Raw genomic sequence first — 24,766 nt, forward strand, 5'->3', positions numbered from 1 at the left:
TGGGTTATATAACGCGTCCCTTCTCTCCCCTTTCTTCTGCGGCTTCCGTTTTCATTTATAGTAAAGGCGATAGAGATCCCGGAGAAAAGGAGTTGGGAGGTGGAGCGGCGATGGGCTCGGCGCTGGCGGAGATGGGCCTGGAGTTGGAGCTGTGCGCCATGCGGACCACCGTCTGCGGTTTCGTGAAGGAGGCGTCGGCGATCGAAAGCGTGGGTGGCGGGAGAGCGACCAGGCTGGAGGCGTCCATCAAGAGTTTAGAGGAGGAGAAGCGTAAGATCGAAGCTTTCAGACGCGAGCTCCCTCTCTGCATGCGTCTCCTTTCCGAGGGTCCGTGCGATGCTTCCCTTTCCTCGTCATCGTTTTAGCACATCTTTTTAGGCTATTGTTGTGATGGGAAAATAACTTCTTTGGATTTCGATTGCAGTGATCGAAGAATTGAGAAGGGAGATCGATCGGTGCCATGGCGAGAGTTTTGGATGTATAGTCGAGGAATTCATTCCTATCAAGAGTAAAGTCGGTGAGGACGGAGGGATAAAAGTGGAAAGCGATTGCAAAGATAAGATGAACTGGATGAGTTCTGTCCAACTCTGGAGCGATAATTATATCGAGAACAACGATGACGATAAAGCAATCGCTAAAGAGGTGAAACGAAGGAATCTTTACGGGGAAAAAGATATATCTAAGATGTTTCTTCGTATCTTCGAGAGACTTCTCTAAAAATGGATGGTCTGGCTTTTGATTGCAGAAAGATGGAGTCGTCGATCGCAGACAGGAGGAGCAGAGTAACTTGGAATGCAAGAACCGGAGAAGCGGGGCCGCATTGTCGCTATTTAAAGGGCTCCCGCCGCTTGCTGCGAGGTCCATGACGGAGGATAAGCCCACTGCCTCTTTGCCTGAGCTCTCGCTGCAGTCGGCGGTGATCAAGAGCAACCCTGACGTCGTAACCCCGGTCACCGTGGACCACCGCGGTGGTAGCGCTAAAGGTGCCAGAAAATCTCCGGAGTTGTTTCGGGCGACGCTTAGCGTGCAGTCCCAGCAGCAGCCTCCGAGGAAGGAGAGGAGGTGTTGGTCGCAGGAGCTGCATCGCCGGTTTGTTCTCGCCATCGAACAACTCGGCGGCACACAAGGTGAGAAGTGACAATACAACAATTCTTCCTCGATTACATGTTATTTTAAAGTTGATATAAGTCGATTTCAGATTCCTTTTGACGAAATCCTATCTTTAATTATTGAATCTGCAAATTTTCTATTCGGATTGCAAAATTGTCCGTTTTCGTTACCTTTTGATTCCTTCCCTGGACAAACAAACGCAAGGAATAGAACCAAACTAGATTGATGACAGGGTCAAAGAAACTTGGTTCAGCAAAAAGAGGGATCAGAAGATTGATGCATGTCATATCCGAGTAAAGGAACTTGTGTAAGATTCTGGGTCGAAAATGACTCTGGTTGTTCATTGATGCAGTGGCTACTCCCAAGCAGATACGAGAACTGATGAAGGTGGAAGGGCTCACCAATGATGAAGTGAAAAGTCATCTGCAGGTGGGTTCTGCGCTCCATGTCGATTGCCACATCGCTTCCTGATCATAATTCGCATCAGTTTGTTGTTAGATGGCTATGTTTGACGATTTGATCTGTTCCTGCTATTTCAGAAATACCGATTGCACGCTCGAAAGATGACCACTTCTTGGGCTACAGCAAGTCATTCAGTTCCTGTCATATGGGTTCGTGAGGAGCAATACACTAGTTCCTCACAGCAGAGCATTTCACAAGCTGGTTCTCCAACGAGCCCTCTTCAGTTAGCCGCTGCAGATAGCTCTGAGGAAGACGGCAAATCAGAGAGTTATAACTGGAAATGAAGAAAATTTATGGCTAGAAATAATCGATCTTGAAGTTAGAGAGGTGTAATTTGAATTTTTGAAGTGAGGCTTTTAAGCGCTTTGTGAAGAGACCGGCACATGAAGATCAATGTATAGAGAGAACAAACAATTTTGCTGATACAATACCCGGCAAGACCCGTTGAGGTCGGAGTATAATTAATTCTATGTCCTACGGAAAAAAAAAAATGAAGAGGTGTCACAAGGTGATAGAGGAGTCTTGAAGCTCTCCCCTCGGTTCTTCTATTTCCTTTTTCCTTTTTTTTTGGTTTATGAACAATATGAGGGTTATTTTGGCACATTTTCTTCATCATCAAGTAGAGTGTCATTTCCCTATCATGACATTTTTGCTACTAATTTTGGACATCATCAACCTTGATCCTCTTTCAACAACTTGGCTTGGTGAGATCAGGTTTGACATTTTTCTCTCTCTGTTACTTCCTATGACAGGTTGTTGTAGCACTCAAAGAGCTCATGAACAAGAGATACTTCTGGCATCAGCAACATTTACTGATCTGCACCAGTGGTCCTGCATGAAAATACCTGCAACCAGGTCATTTTCCTCTTCCTGATTGATAGTTTCACCATGATTTCACTGTCTCATTGCTATTCCTCTTCCAGTTGTTGCATGTCTGATGCTGCTAGTTGATAGATATCACCACATCACTGGTAGGACCAGTTGATAGACGAGAGAGGCTTCCACCATACAATCTTCTCATTACCATTCTGTAGCTGAGAATGTTAGTCCACAAGATTTAAAACCTCAAGCAGATGGATACATCTCTCTGTCTCCAGCTGTTTGCAGATCCAAATCCAACCCCTCCCCGGTGGCAATCCTTTTGTTCTCCTTGTTGCATCATAGGCTGGATAGAGCTAACGCAGTTGGTTAATTTTAGTGTCTTGCAATCTTACCTCGCTGATTTCTTCTTCTTTTCCTGGCAACCCGGTGGAGCCTTCACATCAAATTTGTCAGCTGCTGCAATCTAATTCCAGCTTAAATGTAGGAAGACATGATTGGCATGGATCAAACCTACTGTAAGTGGCTTTTGCAAGATTGGTTTGGTTTGGTTTGGTGGTAAATGCTCCGGTCAACTACAGCTGTTGATTCTTCTCTGCTGCCTCGGTGAACTCGTCTTGGGTTACTTCTCTTGCTGGCATCCCATCTGCCTAAATTAGTGCTCCAGCCTTGCATGCGAGGAAGATCATGAGCTCAGAGTTGTCCTCAAGATCCCATCCAGGAGTTGAGGCACAGGTTCTTTAATGCTGCTGCTGCCATCATTTCCAACCTGACCCCATGTCCATGAGGTCAAGATTAAACTCCGTGCCGGAGGACATGGAGTCCAAGAGAAAGATGATGATCTCACAGCATGATCACCGTGAGAAGCTCAAAAGCTAGAATTAGAGGAAGATAGGGAAAATGAGACCACCTCTTTACCACTCAAGTCACGATTTCTTCGTGTAGGTCCTGTTTGATGGCTGGCTCCACACCGTATCCACCATGGATGAGCACGTAGATACCATCAGCCACAGATGCAGACTGTAATTGCACATCAGCTTGCTGCACCATCCGAAAGTGTCACCCTCATTGATCACATCCGAAGTTATGATATGCCGTCAGCTGGGAAGATGCATCATGATTCGCAATGGTGGTGCAAATCTTGTAAAGGAAGCATTAATACCATGGCATCTAAACAGAACACAGAATATTAGATGGGTCAATCAACCATTACAGACCTTCTTGAGACACGAAGCAGATAAGTCTGCATCCCGCAACCTCTCCTTTTCGCTTTGCTTTTTGCTTTGATTCACCAAGAATCCAACGCTCGTATTGAAACCCACCCACCCACCCACGTGAAATGTCCCAAAAGGAAGAAGGCAAGAAAAGTTGCAGGGTGTGAAGCCGAGACATGTCCTCTTCCAGCTGAAGGAAGAAGCAGCAGCTGCATGCAGGTGGGCAGAGAAGCCGACGCGTTTTGTGTCGTCCAATCCTTCTCGTTAAACCCCTCCCAATTTGATTTCTATTAGAATACACATTTGCATGAGGGCAAAATACCTCATTTTCAAGTCTTGAGGTTTAACATCGTGAAGTTCAAACCATTTCTCTAAAAGAAATCCTCCCCCTTCTTAATATGTATAAATAGGGGAAGAATAGTTTCAATGTAAAATAGTTTTTTCAATAATCTTTCTTATCTTTTATTTTTTCCAATATGGTATTAAAGCAAGTGAGACGAGCGAGACTCCACGGCCATCGAAGCCTGTCATTCACCACATCTCTTGCCTTTGCAGAGCAGAAAAGGGGGGAACTCTTTCCACTCTTTCCCGTCAGACTCGCTTCCTTGTCAGACTCCCCTCTCCATCCGTTATACGGTCGTCCGCTGTATGGCGCGTGATGCCTTCGCTACTACCCCAGCCGCTGTCTACCCCAACCACTATCGTGACCACACCTGGCGTCGCCATCAGGTGCGGCCACAACAACGAGGGCCTGTTTTGGTGCGACCGATAGCTCGCCCTCGACAGTGGATCCCTCTCCAACCCCTGCCCGCTCCTTCCCTCTTCTCCTCCATGCGACCTTCTTCTTTACTAACGCCGCCTATACCGACCCCAAGCTCGGGTTGTCCATCGCCGTAGCATCGTCTTCATCAGGCTGTGATGTGCATCAATTGTAGCTCGTTGCCTCGCTGTCAACTGTCGATCCTCAGCTTTTGCTAAAAGCTAATCGCTACAGATTTCTCTAGCAAATCGCTATAGTTTTCTCCTCTGTTACAGCTTTCTCCTATGCTGCACCTTTGCTGTAGCTACCTCCTCTACTACAACTTCCTCCTCTACTGTAGCATCACTGCTAAGATTTGAGTGAATCTCTTTACTCTGATAAGATTTTCTATATGAGGAAATCTCTCTACTGAGAAATTCTCCCTCTTAATATCTATAAATAGAGGGAGAATAACTTCAATGTAAAACAGCTTCTTCAATAATTCGTCTATTCATGCACCTTTGAGTGACTACATTCCTAATCGATTTGATGATTTATTTGCATGCTTCAGTCGTATATATACGTATAGCTGCAGTTGCCTCCTTACTCGAGGGAGGTCGTCTGCCTCAGCTACAGGCACTAAAATCCCTTGTCTGTCATCTCTCACTATTCATACGGAGTTGCAAAGTAGATCGGTGTTCTCCCATCAATGCTGCACTGCACCAGAAGAGAAAGGTCAATTGCACCTGGAAATGTTGGGTCGATTGAATTAAACTCGTTTACTGATTCGATCAATTGTGCCAACCCATCCTGACAGACTGCTTATGAACCCATTTAAAGTAGCTAATATGGGTCGGGAATCGTCAATTCCACATCGTTGAGGTGAAATCTCACTAATAAAGAGGATTGGATTTTTGTTAAGCAGTAGCAGACATGTTAAAAACAAGAGTATATATATCCTTTGGCATTCCAAAATAGTACAGAGGGATGTGTATGCGATGTGTATACGATGGCTATGGAGGAGGATGCGAAGCTCCTCCAGAATGAATCCGATTCCATGGAGATGGTGAAACACGTTGGAGTCACACTGGGGACCAATTAAGTGATGAAGGCAGGATTCGAGTTCATACTTTTGTGATAAACTGTCAGAATCTTTATCGATTAAACTAGTTGATGTCTTCATTAAAGGAATTTAAGGAAAAGCACAAATAACTTCCACCAAAATCTGACAGTCGGTCTTCTATCTCCAAACGAGATCTAACTTTGTTGATCAGATTGGTGGATACTTTTGTGTGCAAGTGTTGATTTCACCACAAAACTTGTGTGTTTGCAGGCAAATGATGATGGATTCTGGGCAGCCCTCCAAACTCTAGCAGACAAATGTAAGATCAACTTGGTCCCAAGGAAGAACCCAGAAGACATGAGTGGTCAGGACGTCACCGTCACCAGAGTCTCAGCAAGCGAGGGAGCAGTGAACATGCCTTCCATGTGGGACCTTCCTTGCATTATTAGCCTGCCCTACGTCTACCGATTAACCCAACCCTTCAACGCTGCTTAGGATTTAAGATTTGGCTTTACACCGATCCTAAAGCTCCACGATGCAAATCCAAGAGTGCTCCAACACATCGTAGGAGGGTGTTCTTCCTGACCTCAACCGAAACCCTACGTCTCGACCACAGGGAGCGGCATGTCTTCAGAATCTCACAGTTGCATGTAGTGGGCTCGATCGCCATGTATTCGACGCCTTCTCTTCATTTACGTTACGATGGAGAAGACGGGTCAATCGTAGAGAGGAAATTTCCTCTTTTAAGGTAGCTGGTCGCCTTCTTTTCTCCACTTCGTTTCGGAATCACAAGTCCATCGGATCAAAGCCAAAGCGGAGACGGAGATTGCTATCTTCCTTTTTCTCTTATCTTCTCTTCATCTGCCGCCTTTCTTTTCATTTATGATCAGTCTCTTTGCTTCGAGCTGCAGTCCCAAAGGAACAGAAAGAAATCTCAGCTCTTTCAGTCTTCTATTACCTGTGAGCAATTAATATCGTCCTTAGAGCTCCTAAACTGAGGCCTTTTGGAATTACTTGTCACTGTCTATATTTGTTGTTGTATGAATTAAGAGAGAAGGAAGAGAGGTGTGACTTTTCAGGTAGCTTTTGCTTCAAAAGCCCTAGAAAAAGAGAAGCAGGAGCAGGAGCAGGAGCAGGAGGAGCAGCAGAGGCTTCTTGCACTCTCAGCAATCTATGCATAGATCTTGATCATTCTGTTTGAGCTCCACCAGGTATCGGACCGAACCCAATATCCTTTTCAGACTTCAAAGATCTTTTTGAGGATATAAGAGAAACCCTAACCCTAAACCTACCTTTGAGAGCTGCCTTCTTCAGCTTCTCTGCAATTACTGTCCGACAAGAAGGGACAGATGAGGCCTGCGCGAGCCTGATGCGTAATTTGATTTTGCTGTTCCTAGGAAGGTTAAAGAGGAGGGGGCATGTCGCCGTCAACGAGCTCGCCGTGCGCCGCGTGCAAGCTCTTGCGGCGGAAGTGCACGCCGGCCTGCGTGTTCGCGCCGTACTTCCCGCCGGACCAGCCGACCAAGTTCGCCAGCGTGCACCGGGTGTTCGGGGCGAGCAACGTGGCGAAGCTGCTCAACGAGCTCAGCCCGTCGCAGCGGGAGGACGCCGTGAATTCGCTGGCCTACGAGGCGGAGGCACGGCTCCACGACCCCGTGTATGGCTGTGTCGGCTACATTTGGCTCCTCCAGCACCAGCTCAATCAGGTGCAGCGCGATCTCTACGATGCCAAGAAGGAGCTCTCCACATACCTCAGCGCTCCAATTGCAGATCCGCAAAAACCTGCCCATCAACTGCTACACTACCGCCAACGGCTCCAGGGGGCGTCGCCATCAGCCGCGCCGCCAACCGTGACGGTGATGACCTTGGGTCTTGCGACGCCAGAAGCGTCATCGCACCAGCAGATCTTGATGCAAGAACTGCAACAGCAAATGGCGGCGGTGCAGCAGATCGCAGAAACTGCAGTTGCATCCACCAGAGAGCAAGAAATGCTGAGGAGCTACGAGCAACAGCAGAAGGAGCACGCCAGATTCAGTGCCGTGTCGATGGAAGGCGGTGGCCGGGGTTATTGTCCGACGGCTTTTGAGGGACTCTTGTGTGTGCAACAGCAGCATACTCCAAAACAGCAGGTGCTGCCGATGGGGAGGAGCTCTGGCCATCATCATGAGAGGAGTGGAGCGTTAGCTCCTGATACTTGTAGGCTATCCTTCCCGGGCAAAAGCTAGGGATCTCTCCTTCATTTCTCGGTGGTATGGATTCTTTCTGTCCCTTTGTATTGTGAAGGTTACTCTCACAGATCATTGCCTCTAAAGTCAGCAATAATAAGCTGGGTGAGCAAACCAGAGTATGTACAGTCCACAAATGGCAGTGCAAGCAAGCATCGCTGGAATTTTATGTGACATTGTTCTGTTCTTGTTCGTTCCACCACTTTGAGGAACGGCTAATCCTTCATGTAGTAGAGATGAACCTCTGCGTGAATACATCTTCTTGGAGACAAACAAGTTAATCCCAATTGATTTCAAGCTGGGTATGGCGATGAAGACTCGAGAGAGAAAAAAAATGAATGAAAGATGAACACATTGGTAGCCTCTTGATACAGCCATTCGCTCAATTTTGATTAAGGAGGCGGCCCTTGCTGCTTGAACTTTGCCTCGCAGGTGGGGAAATGGTCAGAGATGCAACCGGAGGGAAAAAGCTTACCAGCGGAATGGACAAGCAAAAGGAATGGCGCAGCATTGTGTTGCAGAAGTCAGCAATGGTAGGCATCAGGGCACAGCAGAATACAATTAGAATAATCTCTCTGTGCCATGTGAACATCCGATTCTTTTGCTGATATTCTTATCTGAACTGCTCTCCTTTTGCACCTTCTACAGCTTTTGGGCTATTTGAACACAGTGAGTTTGGTTTCTGCCATCGTGATATCAGTAACCATCTTGTATTTTAGCTCTTGTTCATTTCGGTCAATCTCATCCATTCATCTTTGAGCTCCTAAATGTCATGGAATACGTTTTACATGATTGCAATCTCTTGGGCAGTTCATCGCTTACTTGGTTCCAAGGAAAGAAGACTATATATATAAATGAAAGACATTCGTTTCTTTTGTTTCACATGGATTTCGACGCCCACATCATCAACTCGGACAAAACTGTTCACCTTCGTCCTTCCAGCGAACAGCAATGATCGCTGGGTCAAAATCTTGTGCTCTCAAACAATGACAGGTAGCAGTGGTCGCGAGGGTCCCTTCTCCTTTCCCTTTCTAAGCGACAGAGATGGAGCCTCGGAGGCTCTTAGACCCTCGTAGGAATTGGCCACTGCATGCTGTGAGGAATAATTAGAGCGAGCAGCAGGCTGTGAACGATAGTACACGATAGACTCCTCTTAGCTGCCTCTATGAGTCTGGTCCACAGGCTCTTATGTCGAACATGCGTACAAGGGAGAAGTCGACAAGATGAGCAGCTTAGGTTTCATGGCCTTCCATCGTGGAAGCTTAAGTCATTGGAGTGAAGAGATTAACAGCGTAAATGATATTTCATTGGAGGTTGAAATTATTGCATCAGATGTGGCATTTTTATATGCTAAATTCGACAGTTGATGTCCTCGGAGCATAATTCATGATGTGATGCTTCGCAGGTGGCTTCCTTTCGACTCTACTTCGGCCCTCTTAACTCACTAGACTTGAGCCGTTTGGTCTCTATGGGTTTCATGCGTCACCCTCACAGGTTATGTAGAAAGAGAAAGGCCGAAGTATATTTGCAGATCTCTATATTCTCCCATGGAGAACATATTACAAAGTATACTGTTTTATATTTGGACTGATAAATGAGTATAAGCCAATTCAGCTGGACGCAAAGAAGGTCATACTAGTTGAGTTAGTATGAATCGAACACAGCCAATAGTCAACTTCAACATTTCCAAGAGAAATAATAACTTCATGGGTGTTGAAGTCTCAACTCCTTGAGAACATCGAAGACGATATGGCACGTTAATAAACTCCATGAAAGCAATGGGGGAACCGAAATGGCATTCCAAACGATGAAGTGCCTTTCAGGATGACGTTGAAAATGGCATCACAATAGTGTTTTGCCACGTCGAGCCAAATCTCTCCGGAGAGCTGAAGAGAGAGATGACAGTTCTTTTTCTTGGAATTGTGAGCTAATGCTTAGTTCCGGTTGATATATTATGGAAACAGTATCGATCTCGACTCGATCAATGCCGATCACTTATACGGAATACATGCATAAATGTATTTATTATTCGGAAATGGTAGAGCTAAAGGACTCGCTTGTTCGTCTCTTACTACATCCAAACCCTTCTAACCACTGTTACGTCGACAAAACGCATGGAAAGCTTTGGGGGGCAACGTGGGATACCATTGTACCGTAAGTATGCACGGGACAACATATCCGACATTTCCCTGCACTACAGGAGTGCCATGGAATCCGGTCTCCACATACTCTTTGTGCACAGTATTGACATATACTTCCTTCGATATCTGTATTCGATATTTATGACGTCAACCGGTCGCGTCGACAGGATATATTTGCTGGGAATATCGAGCACTCCATGGAATCCAAAGTGGGATGGGGTAACGTAACACGGCATGAGAGTGGGGTGCGAGATTGGCCACATCGCACGTTGGATGTCCGATACGCGACAAGTCACATGTGCCCACACTGCGCGGTTTGATGATGTCCGAGCCACGGCCGCTACAGCAATAAGTACAGCTACCCATACAGCTACAGCACGAGGACGTCAGCGGTGTAGGATAGCGACACTGCTGTTTGTCCCGTCCCCAAGCGATCCTTTTTCATGTTTTCCTCTTTTATTTTTGGCTTTTTTTTTTAATTATTACGATTATGTTGTTGATATTGATTCGTCGATCAACAAGTATACTGGGCCTCAGGGCCCAAATAAAGCCGGGCCCAATAACAACCCGTGTTCTCACCGGCGAGAGAGCTCCCGAAGCATCCATCCCTCCAAAGGTCGTGGTGGTGGAGTCGACGGAGATAACGAGTTCTCAAGTATTGATGATGGATGAAGCAAGGCACATTGCTATTGCAAGCATTGAAAGTACTGTGGGAGCTCTCAGTCACCTTTTCTGTGGTTCCTCTTCCCATCAGAAACACCATTTGGGTGGGTGGGAGAATCACATGCAATTGTTTCATAAGAAACGTGTTTGCTTGTAAGTATGGATAAAAATCAACAAGAATATTTTATATGATTAAAATGAAGCTAAAGAAAGGTTCATCTTTGTTGGGCTAATTAGATTAGGTTGTCACCAGGGAAATGAGTTTTCGAGTTTAGGTTGTCACCAAAAGATTAGATGATCAACCTTAGGAGAAGAGGCTTCCTCGATCACATCTGCATGAGAAACTCGGTAGACTTCCAGACGGATATGTGGTCATCATCGGTTAATGTCGACTGTTTACCTGCCCACATAATTGTGCATGTGGAAGGAAGCAAACTTGTGTTCAAGTTCTTCTTTTGCCTCAGTGCCAAACTCTCCCCCACCCTCGCCATCCGCATCCACACAGCACGCATCATCTCCTCCATTCTCAGGTCATCCTGATGTCACGGCTTAGAAAAAGTATGCGGTCGTTGTTTTTGACCGGAGAGAGAGTGGGGTCTTCAGTCTCCACCCCAACTCACTGTCACATACACCGTGCACTCACACCTCTCCTTCCTCTCTGGCTTCCCACCATGCTTCTTTAGTTGACCCGTCTTCTTCTTCTTCTTTGTTGCTGTTCTCTTCCAACCGCAGCAGCCACCCAACCCTGCTTTGATACTTCCCTTTCTAGCTGTAAAACTATGTGAGCTGTAGCGTGCCAGCGGGCTTATTTAATATGAATGCAACTGTGTTTTCTTCCACACTAAAACAATCACTTGCTCTTCTTTAGATCTTAGGACTAACAAAACCTAAGTCGTAGCTGGGAGATGAAGTCAAGTCAAGCTCAAATGAAGCATATGCATGGTTTATTAGGCCATTTAAATGTGGCAAATAATAGAGTGGAAGAGCCAGTTCAAAGTAAGCAGCTGAAAAGTCCAAGTCTCCTTCTTCAACTCTTCTCGCCTCTCCTATAAAGAACCCACTCTTCGCTGCCAAAGCTCCATTCCAACAAGTCCACAAAGACCTCAAGCCTGCGTTGTTTCCTATCTTCTTCTTCTTCTTCTTCTTCTTCTTCTTCTTGGTATTATCATCTATTTCTTAGGAGAATTCCATGGCAATCGAAGCTGTGGAGATAAGAACGACGGCTTCGATCCCACCGCCAAGCGCCGAGATGAGCGACGAGGAGTTGCCGCACATCGAAGGGTGGGCGAAGCGGAAGCGGTCCAAGCGCCACCGCTTCTTTGATCACCCGCCCACGGAAGAGGAATACTTGGCCCTCTGTCTCGTCATGCTCGCCCGTGATGGATCCGGTCATCGCCCGCCGTCGTTAACCTCCGACTCGGAGGCGGCGCCGCCGCCGGCGAAGTTCCAGTACAAGTGCTCCGTCTGCGGAAAGGCCTTCGGCTCATACCAGGCCCTTGGCGGGCACAAGACCAGTCACCGGAAGCCCACCGGTGGCGCCGACGAAGCCTCCGTCGCGTCAACGGCGGCCTCGGCCTCGGGCTCCTCCACCGCCGGCGCCGCATCTGGCGGTGGCAGGTTGCACCAGTGCTCGGTGTGCCTGAAGACGTTCCCTTCGGGTCAGGCGCTCGGAGGCCACAAGAGGCGCCACTACGAGGGAAGCCTCGGCAGCAGTGCCGCCGCGGTGGCGCCGGCGACGTCGGAGGGCGCGAGCTCGAGCCACCGGGGGTTGGATCTGACCGTGGCGGCGTTGCCCGAGTTCGAGTTCGACGGCGTCAGGCGCTGTCTGGCGGCAGCGGCCGCGGCGACTGCGGCGGCGGAGGATGAGGAGGTGCAGAGCCCACTGGCTTTCAAGAAACCGAGGCTTCTCATCCCGACTTAAGCGCCGACATCTGCTGATAGTCAACTGCATTGCCTCGATTGTTTCGCGCGGAGAGAGAGAATTCTTTTGTGTGTACAAAATTCTTTGTAGCTGATAAAAGTCAAAATCGATTCTTTCCTCAATGCAGTGTGGTAATGGATTTCTTTAGCAAACTTCAATCAATTCATTCTTTCTCATTCTCAAGATTTGTGGGATTGTTGTTTCTTGATTAATTCCTTTAATAAGCAAATGCAAGTGGCTCCATCCTTCTTTAGTTCTTGAGATACTGATGATATGATGAACAGGAATGGAGATTAAGGCCTTTAACACCCTTAGAAAGAGGAACTCAATATGAACTTGAATTATAGACATGTGGGCATGGAAGTGACAAACCCAAACTCATTCATGGCTTTGTTGGTGATATGGAACATGAAAGGCCACAATCATAACAAGATTGGAAGGAAGAACAGCTCACTAGAGATTTTTAATCTCAGGTTAATCAACATTTGTTTCCTTTCTCAAGAAAGGACACAAGTCTTTCCACAAACTTCTTAACCATAGGTAGGGTACAAGACTCATTCAAACTAATCCAAGTTTAAAGTCATTTAGAGTTAATCCACTATGAAGGTAAAAAGTCAGAAATCAAATAAGCACATTTTGAACCACAAACATCAAACTAAAATCCATTCAAGCTAATGCAAGCCCATCAAGTTCACTATATATATAATCATGATTAGAGAGTATACAACTTATGTAGGATGAGAATCAAATGCTTTTCTTTTTTTCTATGTTTACATAGGTAAAAATCTATGTATATTAATCTTTCTCAGAGCTCAAACTCATGTACAAAACGTATGTATATTAATCTAAAGAGCTGAGTTGGCACCTGTCTTCCTTGCATTAACTAAATTAGGTTGAAGGTCCACTTAAAGCCTACTTAATCCAAAGTGAAGAGAAAAAGCAGTGTTGGGTTTGCTTAGCCACAGAAGTAGATTGATTGCATATTAAGCAGCAACCATGTGCATTTCAATGGCTAGCATTTGGACATGCAAATTGGCACAGTGACTAGAAGCTGCAAGTGCATCAAGCAGGGGGACCAAGCAGTGGATCAGCCACTGCTGCAGTCAATAATAAATACGTAAGCTTGAGAGAGTGAAGTCTGCGCATGGCTTCAAGATGGTGGAATATTATGACACCTTGGAAGAGTCCAAAGAGCAGAGTCGTCTTCTACCCTTCCAACTGCCTCATAAATTTCTTGGGAAGATGACTGATTCAGATAAGGATCAACATGTTATCTTCTAAGAAATTTCTCATGGCCAAAACCTGAGCTTTTCTGCTGTGCTCATGTGGGACCTTGTCTTGGTAAGGATGTGTTAGTAGGAACATTAATTTCTTCTTACCAGTTCTCAGTAAGCAAGTATAGAGAGAGAGAGAGAGAGAAAAGGCAATGTTTCATCACTTGAATTGGGCACAAAAGTTGACTGGTAGATGTTACCAAGCGGTAGATGATATGAGACTACTGATCATGGGAGAAGTCCACAACTTGCAGCCAGGAAAAAGACACAGTTGACATCACAATTCGCAGAGACCACAGGAATAAGCAGCACTTCATGAGATGGTGTTGGTCTGAGGCCTATGATGACCGGATGAAAGAAAAAGCATAGCTATATGCAACAGAAGCAGAATAAAAAGTGTTTGAGTGCAACAAATTTGATCCTCTTAGCCAATTATCCATCTACTCGATGATAAAAGATGGAACATATTGAACACATCCATGTTTTCTTATATCCTCGATCAATCATAAATTTAAAAAGATGATCTGATTACGTGATTCGAGTACCGAAAAATTTCTTCCTCGAAATCTGTATAAATAATCATCTCTAATAAAATTATTTTTTTTTCACAACCTATTTCTCAATTCAACACTTTTGACTCGAGTACAGTCCAGCCCAAATATGATCTGAGGCCTATCACTTTGAATTCAAATCCAAATCTAATTCTAAGATCCATCATGTTGAGACATTTGACTTGGAAGTCGGTCGTAAAGCCATCATTTTCCTTTGAGGAACTAATCGTTTTATTTCATCAAAAATTACATGCTTGTGTTCGCCGAGGTGCTAAAGCTGCAAGATCATGTTCCTGACGTATAGACCATTCGAAGACGGAGCTCTGCTCTCGTCTCGCCATCCACAAGATGCTTAATCCTGAAGAAGAGATACAAGGCAGAGGAACCGACTTCATGGCGTAGGATTTAACTATGGGTCGTCTTCGACTGTAACCACATGCGGCGGCGGCGACTCTGGCGTGGCCTGCTCAGCGTTCAGAGCTCGTCCATGTTTGGTGGACTAAACAATGCTCTGCGCCAGCCGTTCACAGTCCGAACTCTGCACGCCATGATCACCGCATGCTTTCTCGGTTCTTTGATCTACACAATGAGCATCCTATGCTCTGCTGCCCTGTCGAACGAGCTTTGTTTGACTCAGGTGTTTATGGCTGAAAGTGGCGTAGCATTTGCTGCTGCAAGACTGGCTGTAAGAGCATCGAATCATTCTTTTATACCTTAAGGGTGTGAAATTTCTTCAAGGCGGAAGGAAGATAAAGTCGTCAAAATAATTCTATGCCATTGGAAAGTTATGCTTTGTTAGTATGATATTCTTAGCATATTCCTCATATCATAATTGAACGACATGGAGAATGCAAAGGCTTGGAGTATGTATGCATGCGGCCTAAAAGTTGTAAGGATTATTAATATCTCAAAAATATTGCACTTTCCCACGTTAGCATTAGATGCCATGTCTTCTCTCTCTGGTCATGGATGCTCCGCGAGACTCGGATCTATGTAGGGGTATGGATACTTCCTCCGGTCAATGGGTCCTAAAACGGCACTGACTTCCAAGTTACTGCCCACGAGCATCTTGGAATCCAGTCCTTAGTTTTGTTTGGACACCGTTCCGATGTCGCCATGATTGCATGCTGACTTCACAGGGCTAAATTAACTACGAGGAAGTTAGCAACATGGAGGGTTAGAAGCCTGCCTTCTTTTGAGGGAGGAAGATGATGAAGCAGAGGAAGCATTGGCCTCGTGGGGAGATAAGAAGAGCAATGGATGCTTTCTTGGCCTGTGCTTATCCCACAAGCCTTTGTCGAAATCTCCATGCAGCTCTCGTCGGTCAAGCCCATCCATCGAAGAGATCTGGGAGACATGAAGAGGTGCACACAAAGAGAAACGGGATGGGTTGGTTGGACTACAACAGTCCAACTCGAGTCATTGTAGCCTTTTCCTTTGGGCAGCCATGTCTTGTAGCTGCGTCTATACGTGTGTGTGTGTGTGTGTGTGCGCATTAAAACCGGCATTAAAGATTTTAATTATCTTGAATACGAACGGTGGAGTATGAACGCCTGCCGAATCCATCTTCTTTCCGAATCGAGATGTGCCGAAAGAGAAAAATGTACATGGCTTGCCATCGACGTATGGAACAGATTCGCGGTCACCGGACGCAGAGTCAGCAGCATGTGCACAGCATTGTCGCACGCCATGAGCTGAAACAGGACCAGAGGAAGAAGATGGGCTCTCAAGCCCTACTAACAAGGGAAGCACCATCACAGGAAAGAGAACATGATGTTAGTACAGCATTCTTGAAGTTGTAAAGCTGGTTTCAAATCCAGTTAGAAGTTCCCCTTGAGAAACAGAACCAGGAAAGCTGATCATTGGAGGTAAAAGTAGCAGCAGATGTTGGGTTGGAAAGAGAAGCGCAGCTGCTCACTCTTTGTCCAATAAGGGTTTATTAAGCTGAGAATGATCCTTAGGAGGGGCTGTTTGGAACTTCCATGTGAAGAGAATAATGGTCTTTTGAGATGCAGTGCGACATAGTTCTTTATTTATGTTGCTGGACATCAATGAAGCTTTGACGGGTAGTTTCAGTAGGAAGATTCTTTTAGGAAAGAAGAGTTGGATGGTCCCTTCGTTCATATTAGGTGATGCAGGCAAACGGTAGCTTTCGGATATCAAGTCCTACAACTTGTCTAAAAGCAAGAAAAAGGTTACTTAGTACTTTCTGCAGAACAATGGAGAAATAATGCATGTCTGTGTGAAGAAAGAAAGAGTCACATGTTCTTCCTTGGTATTTTAGCTCAAAGAATCACACTGCTGGTCCAGTTCTTAGTACATCAGGGGGAAGTTTCCACCAAATCTTGAATTGTTTGAGACATGCTTTTTATGAAACAAGAAAATATCTTACATATCATTCACCCAATGCAACTGCATATTAGATTTGGATTGGAAATTGTACCTCGATTGCGATGCCCATGTCCAAAACCATGAGCTGAATTCGTAAGTGTTGGAATCCACATCGGAAGATAAGCTCGATAGAGGGTCAGCCATGTTACGACCTCAGGCCACATTATTCTCATTGCCCTTTCTTTCTTATCCACTGAGGCCGACCAGATGGGGGCCACGGATCTAATGGGGCTGTGGCGGGCATTAATTGGGCTAAAATAGTTCAACATCAGACATGGGACAAAACTAAAAATGGCGAAGTTGACATTTGACAACCTACATTGTCTGATATCTCAGAAGAGCAAATCATGGTGATTGGCCAATTTTTTGGAGGGGTGATGATCAGTCAATTCCTGGATTGTGAACATTTTAGCTAAACGCATTGGAGTGATGTGATGAGTGAGTCATGAATGCTGTGTGTGAAATCTCATGCCTCGGTTTCTCTCTTAAAATGAGCCTCCCAGAAAAAAGAGAGGCGGCCAGTTGTAGTGTTTGAAGAAGAGGAAGAAGAAGAAGAAGAAGAAGAAGAAGAAGAAGAAGAAGAAGATGTCAGACAACCAGAAAAAGGAAGATTGAGACCTTGATTTCTGCTTGGGGAACAAGACACTTATCTGCAGGTGAACTTGTCCCCTCTCCTTTAACATGCGTTGATTACATGAGATGAGACCTGGGAGGCCCCAGAGGAAAAAGTGATAGTAAAATGAGACACTTGGTCACATTTGGTGCCAGTGGATGGCTTTGAAGTTGTGCATCCCATTTTTCCAAGTCATTGTAGCTATTTGAGAAAGTATCAGCTTTCGAGTGCATCATATCCAATGAAAATATTATATGCCATAATTTATTTTCATTCACTTGGACTAGACTTTTCTTCCTTTGGTGATGGGTTCTTGATAAAGATTGAACAAACTCACCTAATAATACAGAGACTCATACCAGTATTGCTGGATAATATCAGATAAGATCAGTCCGACTCACCAATCCAAGGTGAGCACATGTAGAAAGGTGTGGTCTGAGCAACACCAATTTCAATGGAGAACAGTTCTTCTCTTTGCAAATGCTATCAGTAGTATCACATGCAAAAGAAATAGAAATGATTCGAGAAATTAGTAAGTTAGGGGCCACAAATGTCAACACAGTGGTTAAGCTCTTAAAGAATGTAACAGGAGACAGTGCTGTTACCAAATCCCAAGTTGTAGGCTGGTGGTGAGAGGAGGGAACTAAGAGGATGATGGGGTGCAGCCTTCGGAGCCTTGGAGGAGGAGGAGAAGCACAGGGCATTTGATCCGAGACCAAGTTGGCGCCATCACAAGGCACCGGTCGAGAGAGAAACACGACCTGTTGAGTGACAGAGGTGGTCTTCTACAGTTCAACCTTTGTCTTGTTCCACTGGCATCATGCCATTGTGGTGACTGCACGTAGGTGGTACTTGCCTTTATTATTTAGCCCACTTATCTCCCTTATTTGGAGCGAGGTGGTGGTGTGGAATCAAGGGGAAGGACTGACAAGGGATGCAAGGAGATTGACAGAGGGCCATGATGAAGATGATGGGCTTTGCTGCTGCTGCTGCTGCTGCTGCTTCTGGAGTGATCACAGTGGGTCATCTGGGGGATGGTAAGATCCTCACCTTTTGAGGTCACTGCTTCCTCCTCCTCCTCATTTTTCCTTCTATTTTTCTTTTACTTGTTATTTCTTTTGCTATAATTCCTCTCCTCCTTCGCTCCCCACCTTAATCAGCCCGGTAGATTGGCTACCTGACTCACCAAGAACCCCTCGGAGTCTCCTTCAATTCATCTTTGGAGGTTGGCTATCTCTGACCTTCCTTTGCTTTCCTTTTCCTTTATCTGATGCAAGGTTTTTATTTTTGTTTCTTCCTCTCCTTCTCTTTTGGCTCATGTAGTTTCCTGAAGAATTAGTCATTTCACTGCTACATTTCTTATGGATCTTCAGTTCTTTTATGATTCGTAGCTTTTTGAGATCTAGCAAACAGATATGTACTATTTGAGCTATGAACTTCTCTGATCTAATTTTGGTGTTTGGCTGGTAATTTCTAGTTCATCTCTCTCTACTTCTGTCTTCTTTTTCTGTAGCATTTGTTTCAGTGCTATGGACCGTTGTGGTTTCTCTCGGATTGATGATAGGAATCCTTCAGAAGTTGTTTTTGTGATGGTCTCCCTACACGCCCATCTCTTTTGCTGGAGCAAGATGCCCACTGTCTGTGGTTTCACTGTTCCCGAACCCCTCACTGTCGAGGTGATGTCTTCTCTTTGCAGGCAATAAATGGTGATCAAGGCAACTCGGATAGTGTCGGTGAGGACTGTGTATTCTAGTATTGGACAGCCGAGACTGATACCATCACCAGATCTCGGATACCACAGAGCAGAAGAATAAGAAGAAGGGGAATGATAGAATCGGAAAAGGCTAGCAGGAATAAGGAGTAACAGTTTGAGAGAGCAGTGTCGATTTATTGTGAATTGAATTGTTTACTGATCTAGAGAGCCTCTTGCTCTGCTGCTCCTGTGCTCCACCTATTTGCCTGCCTCCAGAGTCGGTGGGCACTGTGGCCCTGTCTGTCCTTCTATGTGGGATCTCAGACCCATTTGCTCTTCTTAGGAAGAAACACTTGCCACCTTGACCATGTTCTTTATCTTCTAGCTTGTCGTGCATAAATATTTGCCTTTTGGTGTTCTTCCTGCTGGGAAAATCCGCTCACCGACCTGCAGGAAACACCTTTCACATGGTTGCAGTGCTTGATGATCACTGGGCATCTTGGGTGACTGTTTCATGTTGAGTTAAGAGGGGACAAGGGTTTTAAACCTCTTGTAGATCCAGGTGGAAAGATCCTTTGGTTCTTTCTTTCTCTTCTTTCCCTTTCTGTTTTGGCAAGATGAAGTATATGAAGCTTGGATCAAAGCCTGATGCCTTTCAAGCCGATGGGAACAATATCAGGTAAAGCCCTTGTGAGCTAGCTATTTATACATAAGAATTTAAAAGAAGCTGCTAGGAAGCCCATTTAGCATCTTGCTCTTTGTCTATGTTGATTCTTGATCATATGTAAAGTGGCTTCTTTTTATCATCACAACTACCTTTCTCTTGATTTACCATAGATCTTGTCTGCAAACTGCTTCCACCGATTCTGTCCGGAAGGTTGTGTACGCTTCCAGCTGATCCAGTGAATAATTTCTTTGGTGAAAATTGTTCCTGTTTCTTACAGCAGAACTAATTTTCCGCGCCAAATACTAAATTAAACAATGGAAGAATAACAAACACCAATAGAAGAATGGGGGAAAGAGGGAAGAGAGGTACAGAGTGTAAAAACTTGCCAACATCAAACAAAAAGAGATTGTATTATGGTAAATTTTCATTCTCTTACTCCTACTTGCACTTGAGAACTTGCTGTCTGGGAATTGTAAACGCCTACCGTGGATGTTTTCTTTTGGGCAGTGATAATTCTAGAGATAAAAGTGTTTCTTATGGAAGTTACTATTAGTACAAGAATATATACTGTTTCAAAGAGTCTGTATATGGAGGAACTTCCTGTTGCTTCATTAATACAATGTCATATGATGGATTCTCAGCCTATCGAGAATCAGTCGATTCTTTCGTCTACATGTTTCAGATTGTTCTAGTTTTATTTCTAACATGCACAAACACCCACCCCTATTTTACACCTTCTAGACATGATTTCCTTTTCTGTTATATCATCAAATTCTTATTTTCTGATAGCTAATTTTCAAAATTGCATTTCCAGGTTCGTTGCGACTGAGCTGGCTACTGACATTGTGATTAATGTAGGAGATGTGAAGTTTTATCTGCATAAGGTACGGACTGTACTCTTTATTGTGAAAGATTTATTTGTAAACAATTTATTTATAACACCTATGTATATATATATATATGACTTCTGAATGTAGTGTGTCTACTGTCCTATACCAGTTGATGCAGAAAGAACATCTTTGTAATGGATACTTAATCTTTTAGGTATTATTTGTCAGGATTTTGTTCTCTTCATCTTTTTTAGGTATGACCATCTTTTTTCTGTGGAGAAAAATCCTGTGTAACTCACTGTTAGTCTCTGAGATAATGGCCTGTCATGTAGGCCTCCTGGTGCGAGGCATGCTATGCCAAAAGCAAGGAAACACATCTCTCTCTTTCCTTTTTATGTCCCCATGCCGCCACATGGGATTTCATTGAATTATAGGACACTTTGCATACCTTGTGCTACATGTGGCTTATGAAGGCTATACATAATTTCCATGTCACCTGGTCTTACTAGTATGAAGTTCGGTTGATGATCTTAGCAAGCAAACCCAGGAACTTGTGGTAGGGAAAAAAGTAAAGGAAGCTAGCAATTCCTTGCACATTTCCACTCTTTTTAAACTCATGAATCATTACTGTTTAAGTTTCCCGATATTTGTATTATTGATCTGCATTTTGAGCTCCGTATTGGCTATGATCAACTTGGATTTGTGTTCCTCCTACGATTTGGCAGTACTATCAATCCTGATGCACTCCATTTGGGGGCATGTTTTGCATCTTCTGCTTCATCCTGTTGTTCTTAATTGACCTATCATCCTTTGACATCAATTATTCTCATAAATCGAAGTGTTAAAATTAGTGCATCCAGTGCATGTTTAATTTAGTAATTCTTTCCATATCTGCTATCCTGGATCGCAAGTAGTTCCCGTCCATTGGAAACTGCTTTCGTAATGAGTTGACACAAATGTCAACCATGTTTATCATATTCAATGATCCGGTATGTTGGTTGCTAATATGACATCATATTCCTACCCAAACTGTCTCATTTATGTATAATACTCATTTTCTTTGACGATTAATATGCAGTTCCCTCTTCTATCCAAAAGTCCTCGCTTGCAAAAGTTGGTGGCAGCTACAAATGAGGAAAACAGTGATGAGATTGACATACCTGATATTCCAGGTGGTCCTGCTGCCTTTGAAATTTGTGCTAAATTTTGTTATGGCATGATTGTCACGTTGAATGCATACAACGTTGTTGCCGCTCGCTGCGCGGCAGAGTATCTTGAAATGCATGAAACCATTGAGAAGGGGAACCTCATTTACAAAATCGATGTCTTCCTGAATTCCAGCATTTTACGTGCTTGGAAGGATTCCATCATTGTTCTTCAGACAACAAAGTCTCTGCTACCTTGGGCAGAGGACTTGAAGGTGGTCGGCAACTGCATTGACTCTATAGCTTCCAAAGCATCCATTGATCCTTCTGATGTTGAGTGGTCCTACACCTACAACAGGAGAAAACTTCCATCTGAAAATGGTCTTGATTCACACTGGAATGGTGTTAGGAAACAACAATCTGTGCCCAAAGATTGGTGGGTTGAGGACCTATGTGATCTAGAAGTGGATTTATATAAGCGGGTTATAGTTGCCATCAAGACCGAGGGGAAGATGTTAGATGTTGTGATCGGAGAAGCGCTGAAAGCTTATGCATACAGGAGGCTTCCAGGTTTTTCCAAGGGTACAGTGACCTGCGGAAGTGATTCCATGAAGACTCGAACGGTGCTCGAAACAATTGTTTGGTTATTACCAACAGAATTAGGTTCGGTTTCATGCAGTTTCCTGCTCAAGATGTTAAGAGCTGCAAGCATATTGGAATGTGGAGAAATATATAAGAAGGAATTGATCAAGAGAATCGGATGCCAGTTACATGAAGCTCCTGTGTCTGACCTTTTGATACCTGCTGCTGCAGGAGAGACTGTATACGATGTCGACCTAGTTTCAAGTGTTGTCCAGGAGTTTGTGATGCAGGAGAGTGGCACTACACAAAGCAGTCCTGAGGCCTCTGAGGAACTTGTGGAGATCGTGAGCCCGATCTTTGTTTCTGCAGGTTCGAAAGTTCTTGTTGCAAAGCTGGTTGACGAGTACCTTGCTGAAATTGCAAAAGACCCCAATCTACCTCTTTCAAAGTTTATTGAGCTTGCTGGACTGGTTTCAGCTGCATCAAGGCCAGTGCATGATGGACTTTACTGTGCTATCGATACGTATCTGAAGGTAATAACTCAAAATCCTGCACTTCTTAAATCACAGTAGATTTCTTATGCTTGACACTGCTACAGTGACGCTTTGATGGCAGCTAAAACAACTACAACAGCAATACACACTAAACAGCTAGGCATCCTGGCTTTAGCTGGGTTTCGTTTCTATCTTGGCTCATAAAAAGAAACAAGGTGGAAACTTCGATTTCTTCACCAAGAAAATGACTATAGTAGATAAATGATGTTCATCTATAGTATCGTGGAGGAGATCAGTGTTTGAAGTCCTTTTAATTATTTCCATCTGAATAGTTGTAGGGAAGACACTTCTTCCATTAAAGACAATCCAAGAATACCCTTCTAGGATCTTTGGAATCGTCTCTTCTTCTGTGTTCATCATTAACTGCACTTCATTAGTGATCCTTGGCAACGTTTGTCTGAAGTCCTGTTATCGTTGTTCTTCACAATAAATTTTCAGCAGCGTTGACATGTGAGACACCTCTAAATCAGTTAACAAATTGAGCAACCTTGATGTACTTATGGACGTGATATAAATTAGTTTTTTGTTCTAAGCTTTGCAACATCTATTTATACAATCTGAAGGTTTTACGGTATGGCAATTGATTGTTCAAGCCCCTTGCATGTTTCTCCAATGCTGTGCAGGAGCATCCAGATCTAACAAAAAGTGAAAAGAAGAAAATATGTGCTCTGATGGACTGTAAAAAGCTCTCAGCAGATGCATGCATACATGCTGTGCAAAACGAGCGGCTTCCTCTTCGTGTGGTGGTCCAAGTTCTCTTCTTTGAGCAGATGCGAGCAGCTGGAGCTATGGCCGGTGGTGCAACCGAGCTCCCTGGAAACATCAGGGCGGCGTTCCTCCGGGAAAATGGTGGTTCCTATGGAAGTTCCAGATCAGCCATCACAACCAACACCGAGGACGAGTGGGATGGTGTCCCGACTACTGCTGGAAACCTGAATTCTCTCAAGTCTGTGAACTTGTCCAGCAGAGGTGGAGGGAGTCAGCGGAGCAGCGGCAGTGGTGATGTCAATAAGCATGGTGATGATAAGGCCAATGACAAAGTCAAGGGAATTCCGATGTCGAAGAAGATACTGAACAAGCTGTGGTCAAGCAAAGGGCAAGGCAGCGAAAACAGCAGCTCGGACATGTCCGAGAGCCCCGACTCCAGCAATCAAGAGGAAGCCAAGTCTACTCATTCAAGGAACACAAGGCATTCGGTCTCATAGTGAGCAGATAGAAAGAAAGCATACTATTTTTTGAGGACCTGATAAGCAGAAGCCATGTCTTTAGCCTTTTGATAGTGTTTTTTTTTCGTTTTTTTTTGGTGGATGAATGATAACCAGCTTTTGTCCATGCACCATAAGATCTGTTCTCAGTGTAGTCTTATGTGAGAGGTGTTGGGATTTGAATTTGTAGCTACATAAAGCCACTCTCTGAGATTTGATGTTTGTATGAAACTTGTTGGATTGTATTCCAAAGGATGACTTACAAATGTGGATTAAAATGAGCAGTCCGATGAATGACTCCTGGTATTACTTACCAGGGAATCAACACTCTAAGCATTTGACTCCTGTCCAAGTTGCTGCCTCAAACTCTCCTGAAAGGAAACCCATCATGTCACAGCAGTGTGTGAGACGTAGCCTAATGTTAATGTCAGTTTTTATTTGTGAATATGATGCATCAAACTAGATCTGACCTCATCTATTTTTCTATGCTTTATCAGGAATAAAATCTAAATCAGGCATGTGTGCTCCTCATCTGTTAGATTATTGCGTTGCCTTCTGCCTTGTTGTTTTCCTTCTTTTTCCTGACACGTCAAAGTACGTCACTTCACTGTGATATATGTATAGTATTATTATATTTGGTTCGTAGTGGATGGACCACCGCAGCACATGTTGACCCGCTCGATCGGGTGCGGCAGCATCTGCTGCGTCCCCTCCCGTGGTGTTGAAGAGAAGGTAGAGGACACGCGACCCATGGCTTCCCCCAGGGGATGCATACCAATTGGCCATCCCGCCTACGTAATCCCTCACGCCATGCAACCCGGATCCCGTCCAAGTGAGTCCGTAGCAGCCGAGTTGTCGGGTCCGATCGCCCCCTCCATCACGCAATCCGACGGTGTAAACGTCT

The 24,766-nt window shown here is 44.6% G+C and overlaps 4 protein-coding genes across 12 annotated transcripts; all 4 read left to right on the forward strand.

Moving 5' to 3' along the window:
* Positions 1-19: 19 nt before the first annotated feature.
* LOC135586464 (transcription factor NIGTH1-like) lies at positions 20-4,080 on the forward strand. Of its 5 annotated transcripts, none has more exons than XR_010484570.1 (7): positions 22-327; positions 425-642; positions 746-1,127; positions 1,463-1,539; positions 1,650-2,427; positions 2,496-2,909; positions 3,051-4,080. XR_010484570.1 is itself a non-coding variant. In XM_065096355.1 (5 exons), exons 1-5 carry the CDS (start codon positions 111-113, stop codon positions 2,521-2,523), a joined length of 948 nt encoding a protein of 315 aa, XP_064952427.1. In that variant the 5' UTR covers positions 20-110; the 3' UTR covers positions 2,524-4,080. The 5 variants fall into 5 exon arrangements, 2 of the variants coding, with proteins under 2 accessions (XP_064952427.1, XP_064952426.1); XR_010484569.1 differs by having other exon boundaries at positions 1,650-2,080; positions 2,325-2,427; positions 2,496-4,080; XR_010484568.1 differs by having other exon boundaries at positions 2,496-4,080.
* Positions 4,081-5,909: 1,829 nt separating this feature from the next.
* LOC103976277 (protein LATERAL ORGAN BOUNDARIES-like) lies at positions 5,910-8,270 on the forward strand. Of its 2 annotated transcripts, none has more exons than XM_065096356.1 (2): positions 5,910-6,618; positions 6,809-8,270. In XM_065096356.1, the coding sequence occupies exon 2, from the start codon at positions 6,826-6,828 to the stop codon at positions 7,630-7,632; it is 807 nt and encodes a 268-aa protein (XP_064952428.1). In that variant the 5' UTR covers positions 5,910-6,618; positions 6,809-6,825; the 3' UTR covers positions 7,633-8,270. The 2 variants fall into 2 exon arrangements, with proteins under 2 accessions (XP_064952428.1, XP_009389756.2); XM_009391481.3 differs by having other exon boundaries at positions 5,912-6,618; positions 6,805-8,270.
* A 2,888-nt stretch (positions 8,271-11,158) lies between these two features.
* LOC103975634 (zinc finger protein 1-like) lies at positions 11,159-12,533 on the forward strand. Its single transcript, XM_009390650.3, has one exon. The coding sequence runs from the start codon at positions 11,626-11,628 to the stop codon at positions 12,355-12,357; it is 732 nt and encodes a 243-aa protein (XP_009388925.1). The 5' UTR covers positions 11,159-11,625; the 3' UTR covers positions 12,358-12,533.
* Positions 12,534-17,642: 5,109 nt separating this feature from the next.
* On the forward strand, positions 17,643-24,114 carry LOC135605843 (BTB/POZ domain-containing protein NPY4-like). 4 transcript variants are annotated; one of them, XM_065096359.1, is made up of 6 exons: positions 17,643-18,223; positions 18,347-18,411; positions 18,883-19,558; positions 20,361-20,430; positions 21,455-22,636; positions 23,281-24,114. In XM_065096359.1, exons 3-6 carry the CDS (start codon positions 19,497-19,499, stop codon positions 23,860-23,862), a joined length of 1,896 nt encoding a protein of 631 aa, XP_064952431.1. In that variant the 5' UTR covers positions 17,643-18,223; positions 18,347-18,411; positions 18,883-19,496; the 3' UTR covers positions 23,863-24,114. The 4 variants fall into 4 exon arrangements, with proteins under 4 accessions (XP_064952431.1, XP_064952430.1, XP_064952432.1 ...); XM_065096358.1 differs by lacking the exon at positions 18,347-18,411; XM_065096360.1 differs by lacking the exon at positions 18,883-19,558 and having other exon boundaries at positions 17,648-18,223.
* Positions 24,115-24,766: the final 652 nt, after the last annotated feature.

The sequence above is a fragment of the Musa acuminata genome, chromosome BXJ2-2 (assembly GCF_036884655.1).
Source record: "Musa acuminata AAA Group cultivar baxijiao chromosome BXJ2-2, Cavendish_Baxijiao_AAA, whole genome shotgun sequence".
Classification (NCBI taxonomy): domain Eukaryota; kingdom Viridiplantae; phylum Streptophyta; class Magnoliopsida; order Zingiberales; family Musaceae; genus Musa; species Musa acuminata.

What these genes read in the sequence shown, in the direction of transcription:
- LOC135586464 (XM_065096354.1), top strand. Translation starts at nt 111, where the DNA reads ATGGGCTCGGCGCTGGCGGAGATGGGCCTGGAGTTGGAGCTGTGCGCC. An exon ending in CATGCGTCTCCTTTCCGAGG is followed by an intron (nt 328 to 424) that starts GTCCGTGCGATG and finishes TTTCGATTGCAG; the next exon opens with TGATCGAAGAATTGAGAAGG. An exon ending in ATAAAGCAATCGCTAAAGAG is followed by an intron (nt 643 to 745) that starts GTGAAACGAAGG and finishes TTTTGATTGCAG; the next exon opens with AAAGATGGAGTCGTCGATCG.
- LOC103976277 (XM_065096356.1), top strand. Translation starts at nt 6,826, where the DNA reads ATGTCGCCGTCAACGAGCTCGCCGTGCGCCGCGTGCAAGCTCTTGCGG.
- LOC103975634 (XM_009390650.3), top strand. Translation starts at nt 11,626, where the DNA reads ATGGCAATCGAAGCTGTGGAGATAAGAACGACGGCTTCGATCCCACCG.
- LOC135605843 (XM_065096359.1), top strand. Translation starts at nt 19,497, where the DNA reads ATGAAGTATATGAAGCTTGGATCAAAGCCTGATGCCTTTCAAGCCGAT. An exon ending in TGAAGTTTTATCTGCATAAG is followed by an intron (nt 20,431 to 21,454) that starts GTACGGACTGTA and finishes ATTAATATGCAG; the next exon opens with TTCCCTCTTCTATCCAAAAG. An exon ending in CTATCGATACGTATCTGAAG is followed by an intron (nt 22,637 to 23,280) that starts GTAATAACTCAA and finishes AATGCTGTGCAG; the next exon opens with GAGCATCCAGATCTAACAAA.